The sequence below is a fragment of the Peromyscus californicus genome, unplaced genomic scaffold (assembly GCF_007827085.1).
Source record: "Peromyscus californicus insignis strain IS unplaced genomic scaffold, ASM782708v3 Scaffold_1__1_contigs__length_55948999, whole genome shotgun sequence".
In the NCBI taxonomy this organism is placed as follows: Eukaryota; Metazoa; Chordata; class Mammalia; order Rodentia; family Cricetidae; genus Peromyscus; species Peromyscus californicus.
This window is the reverse complement of record NW_026294492.1, coordinates 733,942-749,707: the sequence shown is the minus strand read 5'-3', so window position 1 is coordinate 749,707 and position 15,766 is coordinate 733,942. Positions and strand designations below refer to the sequence as shown.

The 15,766-nt window shown below is 43.2% G+C and overlaps 1 protein-coding gene across 3 annotated transcripts in view; it reads right to left on the bottom strand.

Annotated features, from left to right (window-relative positions):
* The window catches only part of Sntg2 (syntrophin gamma 2), a 199,415-nt gene that overhangs the window by 61,374 nt on the left and 122,275 nt on the right, over positions 1-15,766 (bottom strand). For all 3 annotated transcript variants that reach the window (XM_052745735.1, XM_052745733.1, XM_052745734.1), the window contains exons 10-11: positions 7,397-7,526; positions 5,665-5,703 (exon numbers count right to left, since the gene is read on the bottom strand). In XM_052745735.1, the coding sequence (XP_052601695.1) occupies positions 5,665-5,703; positions 7,397-7,526 (169 nt within the window). The remainder of the gene's footprint in view (positions 1-5,664; positions 5,704-7,396; positions 7,527-15,766) is intronic.

The window sequence follows — 15,766 nt, the reverse complement described above, 5'->3', positions numbered from 1 at the left end:
ATAGTTGGCTTTTTATTATAAATGGGACTAGAATCCACAATCTCATATGATAACCATAAGTATTTAACACCGTGTCTTAGAAAAGCCCCTGGCACAATGTCTGCAGACAGAAGCAAGATGGTATTTGTACTCTGAGAAGACTGCTGAAATATTAAGTCCTCCTTGAATGTCTTCTGGATCTGGCAACCTTCCAGACTGAAAGCGTGACAGCAACAGGGTCTTCTGTCTTCCTCCTCTTCGTATGACCACATACACTGCCATGAGTTCTGAGAAGGAATGTGACATGCCCACACAGAAGAGAGGATGGTGACATTCATGGGCACATACATGAGTGTGGATAAACAGGAGTACACAGGAGACGAACAGGCACTGTAGACAGCTGATTAGTGAGTCAAAGATGAAGGTGTCAGTTCTGGAACCCTGGCTGAAACAGAGAAGCTGCAATCTTCCTTCCCACAGCAGCAGAATTCAAACAAGGATGAACTACCCTTGGATTCCAGGTCATTTGAAGGCCACCGTGGGTTGTCAGAGCTACAGGTATTAGCTGGGAACCAGTGCCACCTCTGAAAGTACTGCAACCAGCATTTGGCTCTCCTTGTCTACTACAACCTTCATGTTATCAGTGTCCTGGTGAAGCTGGTCTCTCCACACTTGGTCAATACCATGCCCAGCACATAGTCAACAAGAATTCCATACTGAAGAGTGGCGGAGAAGCTTCTGCTCTAGCCATGGTGACAGCTCAGGTTAGTAAGCATCCGAATCACCAATTAGCTGGATGTGAACTTAATTAAATCCCATGTGTAATTTAATTCCGCCTACATCAGTTAGCCCAGAAGTAAGTTATAGCTTTGCTGTTATTCAGAACATTGGCTGCCTTGTGAATCTTTTTTATGTATATGTAGCTCGTTCATAAATAATCTACAGGAAGCTAATCTTATCTTTTACATTATGAATTTTTTAATGACTTGCTGCATGTTGTAAGAAGTGTATATCACACTTTGGTGAATGCTGACCTGATGGTATTATGTGACATAATTAACTGGGGACACAGGGCCTCACCATCTCCACAGAGGAGTACTTTGTCATCTGTCTGGTGCCACTTCTGTGGAAAGTCCTGTTTTTTGTTGGGTCAGTGTAGACACTTGGTTAAGCCTACACCAGATTGTCATTACACATGTTTTTTTCTTCTACATGAAAAGCTAGTTTCCTGTGCTACTTACATTATTCTTGGAGTATTAATCAAGGCATCATCACATCATTTCCCAAAATTAAAATCCAAGTTAGAAATTTTAGAAGAAATTTATTTTGGAAATTAAATAAAGCTGTAGTTTTACTAGGTGATCACACTTTGGCTTACCTAAAAGATTTCTCAGTTTGTGCTTATTGTCATTAGATTTAGGTTGGCTATGTGCACGTGTGTGCAGTGCATACCCACACGTACACACACACAAGCTCACAGGTCAGAGGTCAACAATGGCTGTCATTCCTCAGGTGCTTTTTGTTGTTGTTGTTCATCTTTTTGTTTTGTTTTGTTTTGGAAAAGGGTCTCTCATTGGCTTGGAACTCACCAAGAAGACTCTCCTGGCTGGCCAATGAGCCACAGGGGGCTTCGTGTCTCTGCCTCCTCAGTGCTGGAATTACAAGCACACACCACCACACTTGACTTTTTTTTTTTTGTGGGTTCTGGGGACCAAACTCAGGTTTTTAATGCTTTCAAGGCAAGCATTTTACAACCTGAACCATCTCCTCAAGCCAGCTTGGTCTTTGTTTCAGACAAGAGTGCTCCAGTTTGAGCAACAATTTATAAGGCTGGATGCTGATTTTTGTACTAGCCTCCAGATTCTCTTTTCTTTTTATTTCAGTTTTAGCAGTTGTTAGATGCCATGCTGGATAGTTTTGTGTCAACTTGACACAGCTAAAGTCATCTGAGAGGAGGGAACATTAATTTTAAAAATGCCTCCCTAAGATCGGGCTGTAAGCAAGCCTGTAGTGCATTTTCTTAAATAGTGATTGATGGTGGAGGGCCTAGCCTACTAGGGGGGTGGTGCCACCCCTGGGCTGGTGGTCCTGGGTTCTATAAGAGAGCAGACTGAGCAAGCCATGAGGAGCAAGCCAGTGAGCAGCACCCCTCCATGGCCTTCGCATGCGCTCCTGCCCTGTTTGAGTTCCTGTCCTGTTTGAGCTCTTGTCCTGATTTCCTTTGATAATAAACAGTGATATGGACATATAAGACAAATAATTTCCCTTCCTCTCCAAGTTGCTTTTGGTCTTGGTATTTCATCACAGCAATGACAATCCTAAGTAAGACAGATGCCTTTTTTTCCCCACATTTACTCAAGTATTACTTGTTTATACCAACAACCAATGATTAACTGCTTAAAATGGAGGAAAATAATGCTTTTCATTTTTGAAGGGCTCAGTGTCAGCTCCCAAGACACATAATAGAGTGTGTGGAGTTTGGAGCAAATGTGTCACACCCTCTACAGGTGCATAAGCAGACACCCAGGATGGCAGGGATGGTTTGAAAGCTGCCATATAGGGTGGTTCGACTTCAGTGTCCAATGTAAGAACACCAATGAAGCCTCTAGGTAAGTCCAAAGTAGTATAGAAATTCTAAGTCCAGAAATAAGTATATGAATAAATAAAATCCCGGAAAATAAAAGTTTAGGTTTAGAATACCCAACATGACGTTGTTTTGCTGTTCAGATGCAGGAATTGAGGTTGCCAGTTTGTTCAATGTTTCTGCCAGAGATGGACATAGCTGGCCTTAGAACCCAGGCTTTCCTTAAGCAGGGCCAGCAAATTAAATGTCACGTGAGCAAAGTGTGATGTGTAGTAGTATTCACCAAATGAAGCTGGTGTCTCTGGTGTGAAAGGTGATTCATGGAGTACCTGCTCCTCAAAGAGTCTGCAGTTCCCCAGCATTGCCATTTCCCTGTGGCCCCTTGATATCCAATGACAGGAAGATGTGAATTCCACAGTAAAGGAGACATGTTCTGGTCACAGACCCATGGTCTTTCCATGGAGGCCAGTTGTTAGTATCCATCTGCAAATCCATCATTCTCTGAAGCAAGTCCGATTCATGTTCTGGAGACACGGCTTTCCAGCGGCATGCTGGAACCCACTAACCTCGCCCCTTCCAGAGGACTTGATGTTTCCACCTTGTTTATCATGAGAGATCTCCTCTGTGGTCACAGAGACCCCAGCAGGCAGCAGAGCCCTGCTGGGGTCCCCACCAGGGGGGGGTCCCCACCAGATCAGCTGGAGGACCTGAGGACAAGGACCATCTGTGAAGGGGCTGATTCTCCAAGCACAGAGTCTGAGAGATGCTTCAGAGTTCTGAGAGGCTAATAGAATTCAGTTTCAAAAACAGTAAATCGTTTGCAGAATAAGCAATACAAACTCGGTTGGGCTTCCCACCAGCAACAAATAAATTGAGAAAATGTCTATGTGTGAACCAAGTGGAGGTGTCTTAGTGGAAAAATTTGTAAGAAATTTATTCTCAAACTGTAAAGTTAAGTGGGAATATAATAATTTAGTGTGGGAAAATATAGCATGAATGCTATTCTAGTTTGAAGATGTTTATAGGAGTATTATTCATAAAATAGCTAAGCCCTCATTAATCTATGTAAAACACAAATAGTTGATGATAATTTATAAAATATTGAAAGTAATAACTTATATTTAGAAGAGTTATATTTAGAAGTTGTTTCTTTTTCCAGTGTAAAAATGCTGACTAACAGGTCCGATTGAAGTGCAAACTGAATTTCTTATCTTTCTCAGTCAACATTTAATTGAGAGGAATATTCTCCTGGGTGTCATTGTCTTGAATTTGGGTTTTTTTATTATTATTTTTTTCATTTATTTTACATCCTGACTACAGTTTTCCCTCCCTCCTCTCCTCCTGCTCCTTCCTCCCACCTCCCTCTACTCATTCCCCCATCCACTCCTCTGTTTCTGTTCAGAAAGGGGCAGGCCTCCCATGGGTATCAACAAAGCATGGCATACCAAGTTGAGGTAGGACTAAACTCCTCCCTTTGTATTAAGACTGGGCGAGGCAACCAAGTATGAGGAACAGGTTCCCAAAAGCCAGCCCAAGCATCAGGGACAGGCCCTGATCCCACTGCTAGGAGTCCCACAAATAGACCAAGCTACACAACTGTCACACATATGGAGAGGGCCTAGGTTGGTCCTATGAAGGCTCCTTAGCTGTCGGTCCAGTGTCTGTGTGCTCCTATGAGCCCAGGTCAGTTGTTTCTGTGGGTTCTCTTGTCATGACCTTGACCCCCTTGGCTTTTACAATCCTTTCCCCCTCTCTTCAACAGGATTCTCAGAGCTTGGCCTAGTCTTTGGCTGTGGATCTCTGTGTTTGTTTCTATCAATGACTGTATGAAGGCTCTCTGATGACAATTAGGGTTGTCACCAATCTGATTACAGGAGGTGGCCAGTGAATTTGGATTCTGATGCTAACCACTGTTTAAAGGGCATTCATAAGCACCAATTAAAACAAGAGTAATACATTAGTATTAGTTTCTGTAACTTAAGGCTATAACACTTGCTTCTGAAAACCTATGAAAGATGTAGTCCAGAAACCAATGAACTATAAATAATTTTCCCCTCATGTATTCAGCCTCATGTGTGACTAATAAGCATTCCATGAAAGGCAGAGCCAGGAGTACTCACTAAGAGCTGATGGAGAGCTGATGTCAACGAGGGGCCTGATAGGGGAGCCCTGCCCTAGGTACTACATGATATAAGAACACTGCCCAGAGTGGAGTGACAGGATTCCCCCCAATGATATTAACACCTGTTGGGTCAGCACCTTCTGGGGCCCATAGCAGCTTACAGATAAGTATGTCATAAACTGAATTCCATCGCTGTGTTGAGGACTCTACAAGAATGACTTGGTTGTAGAGTAGAGATGTTGCAGATTGAGAGCCAAATCATCCTGATCTATCTTTAGTTCCCTTAATAACCATTCATGGCTCCCTCCATGTCTGACCTATCATCCTTGTGACAATCAGGTAAATCCTTTCAGAATTTATTAACCTGCCACCAGCTCCAAAGCTGAGCATAACACCAGACAACATGTGAAACCTACAGCAGAGATTTCCCCACTTTGCTCTAAACAACCTACGTGATGATCAAATCACTGTATTTGAAAAGTGCCTTTATCTACATGTTTCTTTGTTCTGTTACCATAAAAACTTCAAGAAACTGAATACAGTATATAGGGGGAACCTCCACCTGTGTTTCTGGGCCACAGCTACTGAAATTTGATTCCAGAACAAATTCTCATATTCCCTTTGAGATGAGAACTATGCTATTGAGTCAACAACATCATATAACAAAATGATCCCAAGTCACACAGGCCTTTCTCCATCCTAAATCCCCTCTGGGCTTACACAGTCCTCTCTAAACCCTGCTAAGATCACATTTTCTACTGGATACAACCCACAGACAACATTTATCTTAGTAAACACAGGCTATCAGAACAGTCCCTGAATGTGTTTCCAAATAAATAAAGAGCACTGAGTTCACACATGGGGCATGGCATACCAAATTCAGTATGATTCTCACTAGCATATTCCTATCTGAATTTCACAAGAGGAAGCATCCGCTTTGGGCATTTGTTATCCTACTGAGCTGAAGGCATACACCTACCTGGTCACAGGGAGAGCAGCATTTATTTGCCATTTTCATCTGTAGAGAGAAGACAGCAAGGGGTCAATATGCCACACACATTAATGCCTTCATTTTTCAGCCTGTCTAAATGGCAGCTGAAATTAATCAGCTCAGGAAACTTCTTCAGAAGTTTTTTTTCCTTTATGCTGTGCTTATCTTCAAACCAGAGCAAACACACACTTACCACAATAATTCTCAAAGCAGGAAAACAATGAAACAAAATAAAGTGTACAGACACACTAATGTCATTGTTCCCAAATAGCAGCCATTGAAGTGAGAGTAGCTGTTGGATGACAGATGTTTAAACATGTGAAAAAGAAATAAGGAAGATGGCCTCCACTCTGTCACATTAGCTAACTACAATGACCGATGGCCACAGTGACTAGTCAATTCTTTACTTATTTCCCCAAACCCTGTAGATGTCACTTTCCATAATTTTACCAGTGAAGAAATGGAAGTCCAGAAGAAGATATACCCCAAACTGTGAGCCCACATGTCTGCCCTGCCATGCTGCCTAGGAGTCACCTTCAATATTCATCCAATCAGGAGAACCCTGCACTCACTGGCTTTCTTCAGATGCCAATCCAGCCCTACCCATCTCCTTTTTCTTTGCTTATTTATCCATTTATTTATTTAATTTAAAAAATATATATATCCATCTAGATCCTAGGGATTCAAAGTGTGGAATATTAAAACCAAGAATGTAGGAAGGCACTTCTTTATACAATAGTAGAAAGATGGCTCCTTGTGTCTTCAGAGTAGAAATCTCACATATCACTGCATCCATAAACATCTCAGATTATTCAGCCAACTTCTGTCTGTCAATGGGCAGGGCAAGGCAGGGGATGAGGAGTGAGGGGGCAGCAGGCACTAGGCTATGTGGTACAGAGTATCACAAGTTGTGCCAGGCTGACGAGAGCAGATAAAGGAATGGAGTGCAAACACATGCCATGGGTGTTGGAGTGAAGATGGGAGCTGGGCCAAGCCTTTGGTTAGGGGCCAATCCTGCCACAGCTACACAGCTATAGCTTGTCATACTTCATGATGTTCTTCTCCCCCAAATCATCTCTATTTATTCCTCTATTTTACAAATCGTACTGACTTTGAATATTAAACATATCACCCAAGGGCACAGAATACTTTTTTTCTGGCCCAGATGCCTTCAGTGAGACACAGCATATGTTTTTGGTTTGGATAAGTCCTTTTTAATTTTTTAAAAACAAATGTTCATGGTTGGGATGTGTGTGTGTGTGTGTGTGTGTGTGTGTGTGTGTGTGTGTGTGTGTGTGCAAGTTTGTGCTCATGTTTATGTGTGCACCTATTTGGGGAGGCTGTAGAAAACCCAGGGTGTATATCTTGTATTTTTATCCCAGTTAGTAGTTTTTCCAAATAAAATTCACATTCTATTTAACACATTTGTGTGTGTGTGTGTGTGTGTGTGTGTGTGTGTGTGTGTGTGTGTGTGTCGAGAGAGAATGGGAGGGGTGGAGACAGAGACAGGGAGAGAACTAGCCTGAAAGTTTCCAAATGTCTATCTATATCTAGATACATTTTAATAGATTAAGTTTCAGTTATTTGAGTTAGATATTCGATCTGTGGAGACAAGTACATATTCGGCATGCAAACCCAAACTTGCAGCGGGTTAACTATACTTGGAAAGTTCTCATCACTACTGCTAATGCAGACACAAGTGGGAGTAAGTCCTGCTCACATGTTGAAGTGTCAGGTCACTGATGTTGGCTGAGATTGCACGCAACCAGTCAGCACAGTCCTGGGCAGTGGGGAACTGAAGGACCCCTGTGCTGGTTCCATCCAGGGCCAACACCTCGAACGCACTGGACCTACAGCAGAAGAGAACACCAGGGAGGCTGTCAGCTGAGACAGGATGACACCTGCTCCGGTCCATCCAGCAGGGGACAGGGGCTTCCAGCACCTGCTGTCCTACGCTCAGCTGTGGCACACCTAGGAAAGAGTAGATAGTCTTAATCTCCTAGTCAACAGGCATAATAGGTTAGCTTAGCCAAAATGAAAACCCACACTGAACTCCCTCACTAGGAACCATTTCTAATTCAGTAGGCACAAGGCAAGCAGGGCAGATGGGAAAGAAGCCTTGCTCTGGTTGAAATCTCAGAGTTATCATTTTATAGGCATCCTAGCCGTAATTATTTTGAAGCCCATTTACCTCATGGAACCTAACATGACATCAAACAACACACTCAGTACTGACTGGGACTGAAACTTCCCAGTGCATACACTCAGGATGGACAGCAGAGCTCTGGAGAAGCCCCGTGTCCTTACTTTGATGTGGACATGGGGGTGATTGACATGAAGCTGACTCAATCCCAGTATCCCTCCTTGTTGAGAAGTCCTTAAGACCCATATTGCACATGTATCCACTCTAAACTGTGTTGTTATAACCTCTCAGCTATGAGTTCTGCTACCCAAGATGAGGACTTAGGGGAGGAGGGCTACCGAGCCTTTCCTGTGTGTGAGCAGCTCTCAAAACAGCTTCCCACGAATGAATAATCTTTCTTTTTAAAACAGATATCTCCCTGACTGTCCCTACCTTAATTAGCACTTCTTGAATGAGAATGAAGCATTTAATTATTCCCGGCTGATTCTTCAGCCTGGTGGAATATGAAGGGTGATGAGTGTATTTTTGAAAGTATCACCAGAGGATGAACCTAAGGTGAAGGTGAGTTTTAAGTGAAGGTACAGGCAGTTGACAAGATGGCTTTGAGGAATGGGCCAGGCATTTCACCACAGCCTTCACATGGCTATTTCTAGTTGCTTCTTCCCATTGCATCTTCTTGGTAGAGTCATTTGTCTCTAACTCCTTCATTTCAAGGTTCCTTGTTCCCTGTATAGCTGCCTTAGACCTGCATGTTCCATGACAAATTATCACTTTCTCTATGTGGCACCGAACAATATTAAAAATATGTCCTTGTGTTTATTTTGGACACTGCAAGGACATGGACTTTATTCTAACTCCAAGAGGAAGTCACCAGGAGGCTTTGAGCACAGAAATAGCATGGTCAGAAATGGATGATAAATTTGCAAAAAAACTTGTATTGGAAATGGGCCAAAGGGATAGTGGGGAATATGAGAGAAGTCTGGTAACTGCTGGAGTAACCAGGCAAGGAGAGGTGCTTAGGAAAGCCAGCCTCGGGAGGTGACTGAGGAGGGGAAATTAGTCAAGAGATTGGACTCAGATTATGGGACAAAGAGGAATCAACACTGAACACAAGGTTTGGCTGAATGCACAGAAGTATAGCTGTAATGTTTAGCAGCTGTGCTGGAGTAACTGGACCCAGCATGTGAGGAAGGCCAGACTCGGGACAGAGTTTGGGCCATCTGCTTGCTTGTGATGCTTCCCAAGTAGAGCTGGGAGTGGGTGGTGGAACAGTCAAGTGTGGGCACTAGGGACATGTCTTGTCTAGAAATAGAAAATGTGAGCTGTCCACTGTGCAGGGTCAGGCTGTGAGAAGGAGAGAGCTCGCCAAGGAGCAACATGGAAAGTGAAGCAGCTGGAGAAAGGAGCAACCAGCAGAGAGAACAAGACTGACTGGCAAAGTGGGATATGCTAAGCTGGCACGCTTCCCTGAAAGTCAGCCCCCAAAGAAAGGTTTCTGCAACAGAAATAAATGTTGGTGTACTGACGCTCTCTGTACACCAGATGTGAAGACTTAAAGACTCCTGCTTCCCCCAAATATAGAAAAGTAGTACAAACCAACAGATGTGTAAATCACAACACAAGAACACAGGACACGTGAAGAAGCAAGGCAACCAGGCTGTTCCAAAAGACCAAAGTGCCTCATCTACTAAACACAGATACTAAAATAAGCAAAATGTCAGACAAATATTCTAAAGCTTTCTGGTAAAAATGATTGACAGCCTGAAAGTGAATACAGAGTAGGTGATAAATTCAATCTAGAATGTAAAGCAGGCGTCAGAGGAAAATGGACCTGGATACTATCTCTATCATCCCTCAGGCAAACAGGAAAACAAGCCAGGGCTCTAGTCCTCGTTTGTCAGTGGGGAGGGTACCATCCACCCAGGGTGAGGTTGGAAGACCTCTGACGATGGAGTAAAGTCTAACCCTTTGTCTGGATCTGAATGGAATCTCAGTAAGTAGTAGTAATGGGACCAATAGAATTTTGACAGGATTTGGTTGTATTTTATGAAAGTATTATGTAAAATATATTTATACAACAAAGAAAAACTACTAAGGATATGGAAGATGGATGGAAATCTGCCAAAGTATACTTGAGCTCTTACCTGAAATAGAGACCCTTGCCTCTCTTTCTTCAAGTTGCTGGAATGCCATACAAAGCCCCTTCTGCATCTAGGTATCATGAGATCCAAAGCCTTGTGCATACTTCAGCAAGGCTTTAGATCCCCAAGATGTCCCTCTCTGAGGACAGGGCTGTTTCCAAGGGGGCTATTGCACACTTGCATGGTTATCAGGTCTCATATACAGCTAACTGCCATTCACTCTCACTGAGCTGTGCAAAGCCCATGTAAGGCTGAAGGAATAGTTGAATTTTAAGCAGCAACTCCTTCCTGAAGGCTCCAGTTAGGGAGTCCTCTGCATTCTCCAGTGTTGACCATCCAATCTCACTGCAACATCCATATCCATGTTAGTAACCACACAATCCGCTTATGAATTCCTCAAATGAAAACCTGCTAGATTATCTCAAAGCCAGTTGAATACAATGTATTGATCCTAAAACCGAGTTCAGAAATGGTGGTAGGATATGACTTTGTCAATCAAATCCCTCACTTTTAAACCTTCATCTTTGTTTGCATCATAATTAATAAACGTGTTATTTTATAACTTGTTCCACTAGAAGTCTCCTTTTTCATTTCAAGACCAAATGCTAAATGATGTCCCAAGTGTTTTTTGAGAAAACTTCATCAACAAATATATTGGCTTGTTAAAGGGTCTCGTGTACCAGGGAATTGCATTGTCCAGATGCTTGTGGAGCTGGGACAAGATATGATTCATCCACACCATGCACATTGCTCAACACAGAAACAAACCCTCTGGTCACTTGTGCCTTTCTGTTTCATGAGGATACTGGCAAGAAATTGAAAACAAGTTCTTAGCCACATGGAGTTTAAATTCTACTCCAAGGAGCCACAGGCCATGTTTTCTGGCTAGTATTCTACTGATTTTTATAGAGGTGAGAGAATGAGTGAAAATTTTTTACTGGGTGCAGTGGGCAGAGGCAGGGGAATCAGTTCAAGGCCAGTCTCAGGTATAGATATGTGAGACCCTGTCTCAAAAAGAGAAAAGAGAGGGAGGGAGGGAGGGAGGGAGGGAGGGAGGGGGAGAGGGAGATGGAGAGAAAATCTTCAGATAGTTAAAACGCAAGAATATAAAATTTTATACCCCTCTCTCATTTCTGTCCTTTAAAAAGATTTTTAAAAATTCTTTTTTGAGTACATGTGTTCATGTACATGTGTGGGTGGGTACCTTTGAAGACTAGAAGGGGGCATTGGATAACCTGTAGCTGGAATTACACTGGTGCCCTTTTGATGTGTGTTTTCAAACAGGCCAACAATGCGCAAAAAATTCTTATGCTTTTTCTCCTTGTATTTCTCTGTAAGTCTTGAAGTAAAAAATTTAATAACATGGGAGGAAAAACTGAGGACACTTACACATCTTATAAACAATGGTATTGAAAATAAACAATAAAGAGAGTCAACTGGCAGCTTCCTTTGTAATCAACACGGTACATCAGTTTTCAAACATTGCAATGGTGTTATCTTTACCTTATGAAGAAGGTACTATTATTGAGATCTAGAAACTGAGTGTATACATGGCAATCACTTACCATGTTTACTTATAAGGTCAGGCAGGCAAAGGCAAGGACCCATAGTCATCACCAGGAGAGAGGAGGGGCTTCTGACTCCAGCCCTCTTTTAGCTCCTGATAGTGAAGATGTCTGATCTGGAGAAACTATAAGATCCCTGTGCACTGAAACCATGGCAACTGCTGCTTCCAGGAGCACACAGCTCATTCTTCCCTGACCACACAATTCATGTGAACCTGGTTTCTGTTTTTGGTTTGGTAATGCTACATTGGCTATGATGGCCAGTGGTCGTCATTTTACTCTTTCCTTCTGGGACAAGACCACAGCTGCAGACTATAAGCACACGGGAGTCACACTGCTGCCTGGGGAAACTGGCAGGAGCTTTGAATGGGACCTTATCTAGGTAAAGACAAAAAAGCACTCTATGCCAGGAAACTGCTTGGCTGGGAGAACTCTTTACCTTCTTAGGCTCACATCTAAGATGAGCAAGAAGCAGAATGCATTTGCAAAGTGCAGCTTGAGGAGTCTCCTCTCAGCTCCGCACATGAAAAAACCTCCATTCTAGGGAAGGAATCTGGGCAGAAGAATATCCTTGGGAGAGACTTGGTCTTCATGGGTGACAGGTCAAAGGTCTATCAACAACAGTGTCCTTTTAAAGACCCCATTAGGAGCTCCATTACCATTTCTTAAATGTGAGATCAAAGTGAGAAGGTGCCAATCCACCAGAGGGTTACCAGGACCAGTTGCCATACCTGATCTGGGACTTCACACTCCATGGTGAAAGGCAGATCACTGATGCTGTCAGGTGCCTGGCCTGTGTAGCTTTGAGTTCAGACTATATTTAATGAGCCAGATTAAGCCTCAAGGTCACTTCACACACTGAGAGAATCAGGGCCTCTAAAGCCTTCTCCATCTCCTCTCCCAAACGAGGCTCTCTGGACCTGGTATCAAATTTCCTGACTATATCCCTTTCTTTACTACTGTGAAAAATCCTGCCTCTGTGGTTCCCTAATTTTATGGCAAAGATGAGGATGCTGGTAAACTGAGGACAGATAGACAGTCAAGATAAAATGACTTTGCCTACAGCAATGAGTCAGGAGAGGAGAAGTCAGATGCCTCTGCCACTGATGGAGATGAAAGATCTGTGCACACAGAGGGTGGCCAGGAGCAAGCTCAGGGGAGAAAGGCATGCACATTGTTATGTTTCTTTCATCTATTATGATTCAATTCCTCCAACTTTAAAACCTCTTCCTATTTATTTTCATTTCAGATCTTGAGAGCCTATTAAATCTCTACACACAAAGGAAAGGGGAATCAACTTAGCCTTCAAATGGGAGGACTTGTGATGAGTTTATCTTGCTCGGCTAAGAAGCGATCTTTGAGTCTGAAAGTGGAGGCTTTCAGGATCCATCAGCACATAGGGCACTAATCCCTAACAGTCAAGATGAATAATCCTCAGAGATAGAAATGAAAGATTCTACATGGAGAAACTGACATTCTGACATTCAATGCAGGGGGAGAGACAGAGAGTTTGAAGGAGTCAGGCACAGAGGGAGTAAGCAAAAAGATTATTTGTGAGTCAATCTGGAAGAAAGATGGCTGGTTGTGGCAGCAGGAGAGGTGAGTGTGGGGATGGCTGAGGGGACAGTTTCAGCAGCATTTTGCTTCTGGACCTGCATAGACCCAGATCAGGACAATTATGCACTACTAGCCAAGGCAGTGGTGACCTGAGTCCATCCAAAGAGTCTCTGTGGCTTCTGCAGAGCACTGGTTCATTTAAGTGCCCACTGAGCAGCTAATAGCACAGCAGGTATTAGGAACCCATGTAGCAAGGTATTATCTCTTTCTGTCAGTCTTCTGTCTATAAAATGAGGTTCTCTGTGGATTTAAAGATAGTGCATTTGAGAAAGCAACAGCAATTCTATCACCTGCTTGCTGCTGGCAAGGTTGTGAGGTCCCCAAGCAGAGAAGAGCCCTTCCTGGATAGGCTGGAACAAGGTGTAGGAGAGCAGAAGAACAGCAAAGCACATGTCCTACTGCCAAGGCATCCAACACAGCTACCTGGTATCAACGGAAGATTCCATGGTCCTGGGAAAGATGAAACCTGCTGCTCTCCTCTTCTCTTTTCCAACCTCCAGAATAAACACCATGCTAGATGATGACCACAGGGCCCCATTATTGACAACTCCCCATGCAGAGTTGACCTTCACTGTCATCCCTTACAATCTTTAATCTCACTGCAGGCCCCTCTTCCTACTGAGATGTGTGATGTTCAGGACTCTTTTCCTGCATACTATGTGAAGCTGGTATCTGAGGCTCACAGGCATTGAGAACACTGTACTGTGGGAGACCTTGACAGCCTGACACGTTCTATAGGGAAGTTTTTTTTTATTTTTGGAATGAGTGTTTAAACATGGCACCATCTTTTGCAAAACAGATCAAAGCATTTATCAGGATAATTGTGACTTGCATTATCACTTTGCAAAACGTGCTTATCTGCAACATGCCTACACATTCTGTTTTGACTCCACAAAGCCCATCTGGTCCTCCATGATTCTTATGTAAGGGGAACACTTCAAAACAAATGGGGTTTTCCCTAAGTTATGAAACAAATCTTCATTGTTATTTTCAGAATCTGGACAGATGGGGCAACAGGACCCAAAGTTATAGTCTCCATTTCCTCCCATTCTCTTTTCTCCTTTCCTTCCTGCTCCCCTTTCCTGATGTGCAAAAAGAACAAGGTTAATGACTCCTTATCCTTTTCAAGGTCAGCATAAAACAAGAGGTGTGGAAATGGGTCCTCTGTATGGGAGAATAGAGACTGTGCCTCTTGGAAAGGATCATGTAACCCAGGATGGTGGGTGGGTGTGGGCTCCCACACTGTTTAGCTTCATGTATTAGGGTTCTCCAGAGAAACAGAATCAATAAAGGCAATTATCTATCTATCTATCTATCTATCTATCTATCTATCTATCTATCTATCTATCTACCTACCTACCTACCTATCTCCAAGGGGATTAATTAGATTAGGTTACAAATTTTGGGCTGGGTAGTCCAACACTGGTTGAACTCTGGAGAGGCTGAGGACCTGAGAGCTACTCAATTCATAAGGTTGAATGCCGTAGTTCCTGGTGTAGCCCAGAGGATTCTGGAGAGCCATTGGTCTTCAGTCCACAGTGGAAGGCTGAAAATGGGTTCCAGAAGGATGGCAGCAACAGCAACAGAACAGACGCACTCATTAGCAGAGAGTGAAGGCTACTAGGGAAAAGTAGCAGCTTTCCCCTTGGGCTTCCTTGTGGGTTGCTACTGGAGGGTGCCACCTACTCTGAGGTGACTTCCTTTCTTAGTTAATCCTTCTAGGAAATACCTTTATGGACCTCCCCAGAGGCATGTTTCTTTATAGACATATAGATTATGGATCCAGTCAAGTTGACAATTAACAGTTCTTCTTTGGGGACAGTCATGCTTCATTTGCTCAAGGCATCTCCCAGCTCCTCTGCACCTACAGCTAGGCTTTATGTTGCTTTCACAAAACCATCTCAGGAAGCAGTGAAGTGTTCATCTTGTCTCTCATTCCCTTTGTTCAGCAAGAATAAAACATAGCCAGGAATACCTGCAAGTAGCCCCATCACAGTCCCTAGAGGGCAATTGGGGCAACCCCAGGTCCCAGTTCTGCATGCTTCTCTGAAGCCTTGACTCTAGTGCCACAATCTCAGTTATGAACTTTCTTCTTACAGCATCTGCCTCCAGGCTTTACAACCCCTCTGCTCAGTTTTTCTACATATACTTCACTGTCAGAGAGATTGTCAGTGGTCTGCTGGCATACATATTGCTCTTGGTTTTTTATCCAGCTACACCAATGCCTTGATCTTAGCTCAGCATGAACCCAAACAGTGACCATCTAAGTCAGGCAGTGACTGCCATGTGTCAGCTGCTATGCTTTATTGATTTGTTCCACAGTAGAAAATCAGTGTGGTAGAGCTAAGTGAAATGTTAGCTTGCCTCCATGAATAGCTTGCCTTCTTCATAGCCATGACCAGTAGTCAAGCTGTGTTTGTGAGAGAGGCACTTTGGTAGCTAACCCAGGAGTTAAAGTTGCAGCATGAGGCTGAGCAGTCTGCAATGCAACATGGCTATGGTGTCACAGAGTTGAGCCTACTCTGCTCTCTGCTAAGACCCTCTGAGAACATGCTGGCTATTGTTATGCATTAGTTTCACATCAACATATTCTGTCCTCAAATTTTCAGTGAATAACTAATTTC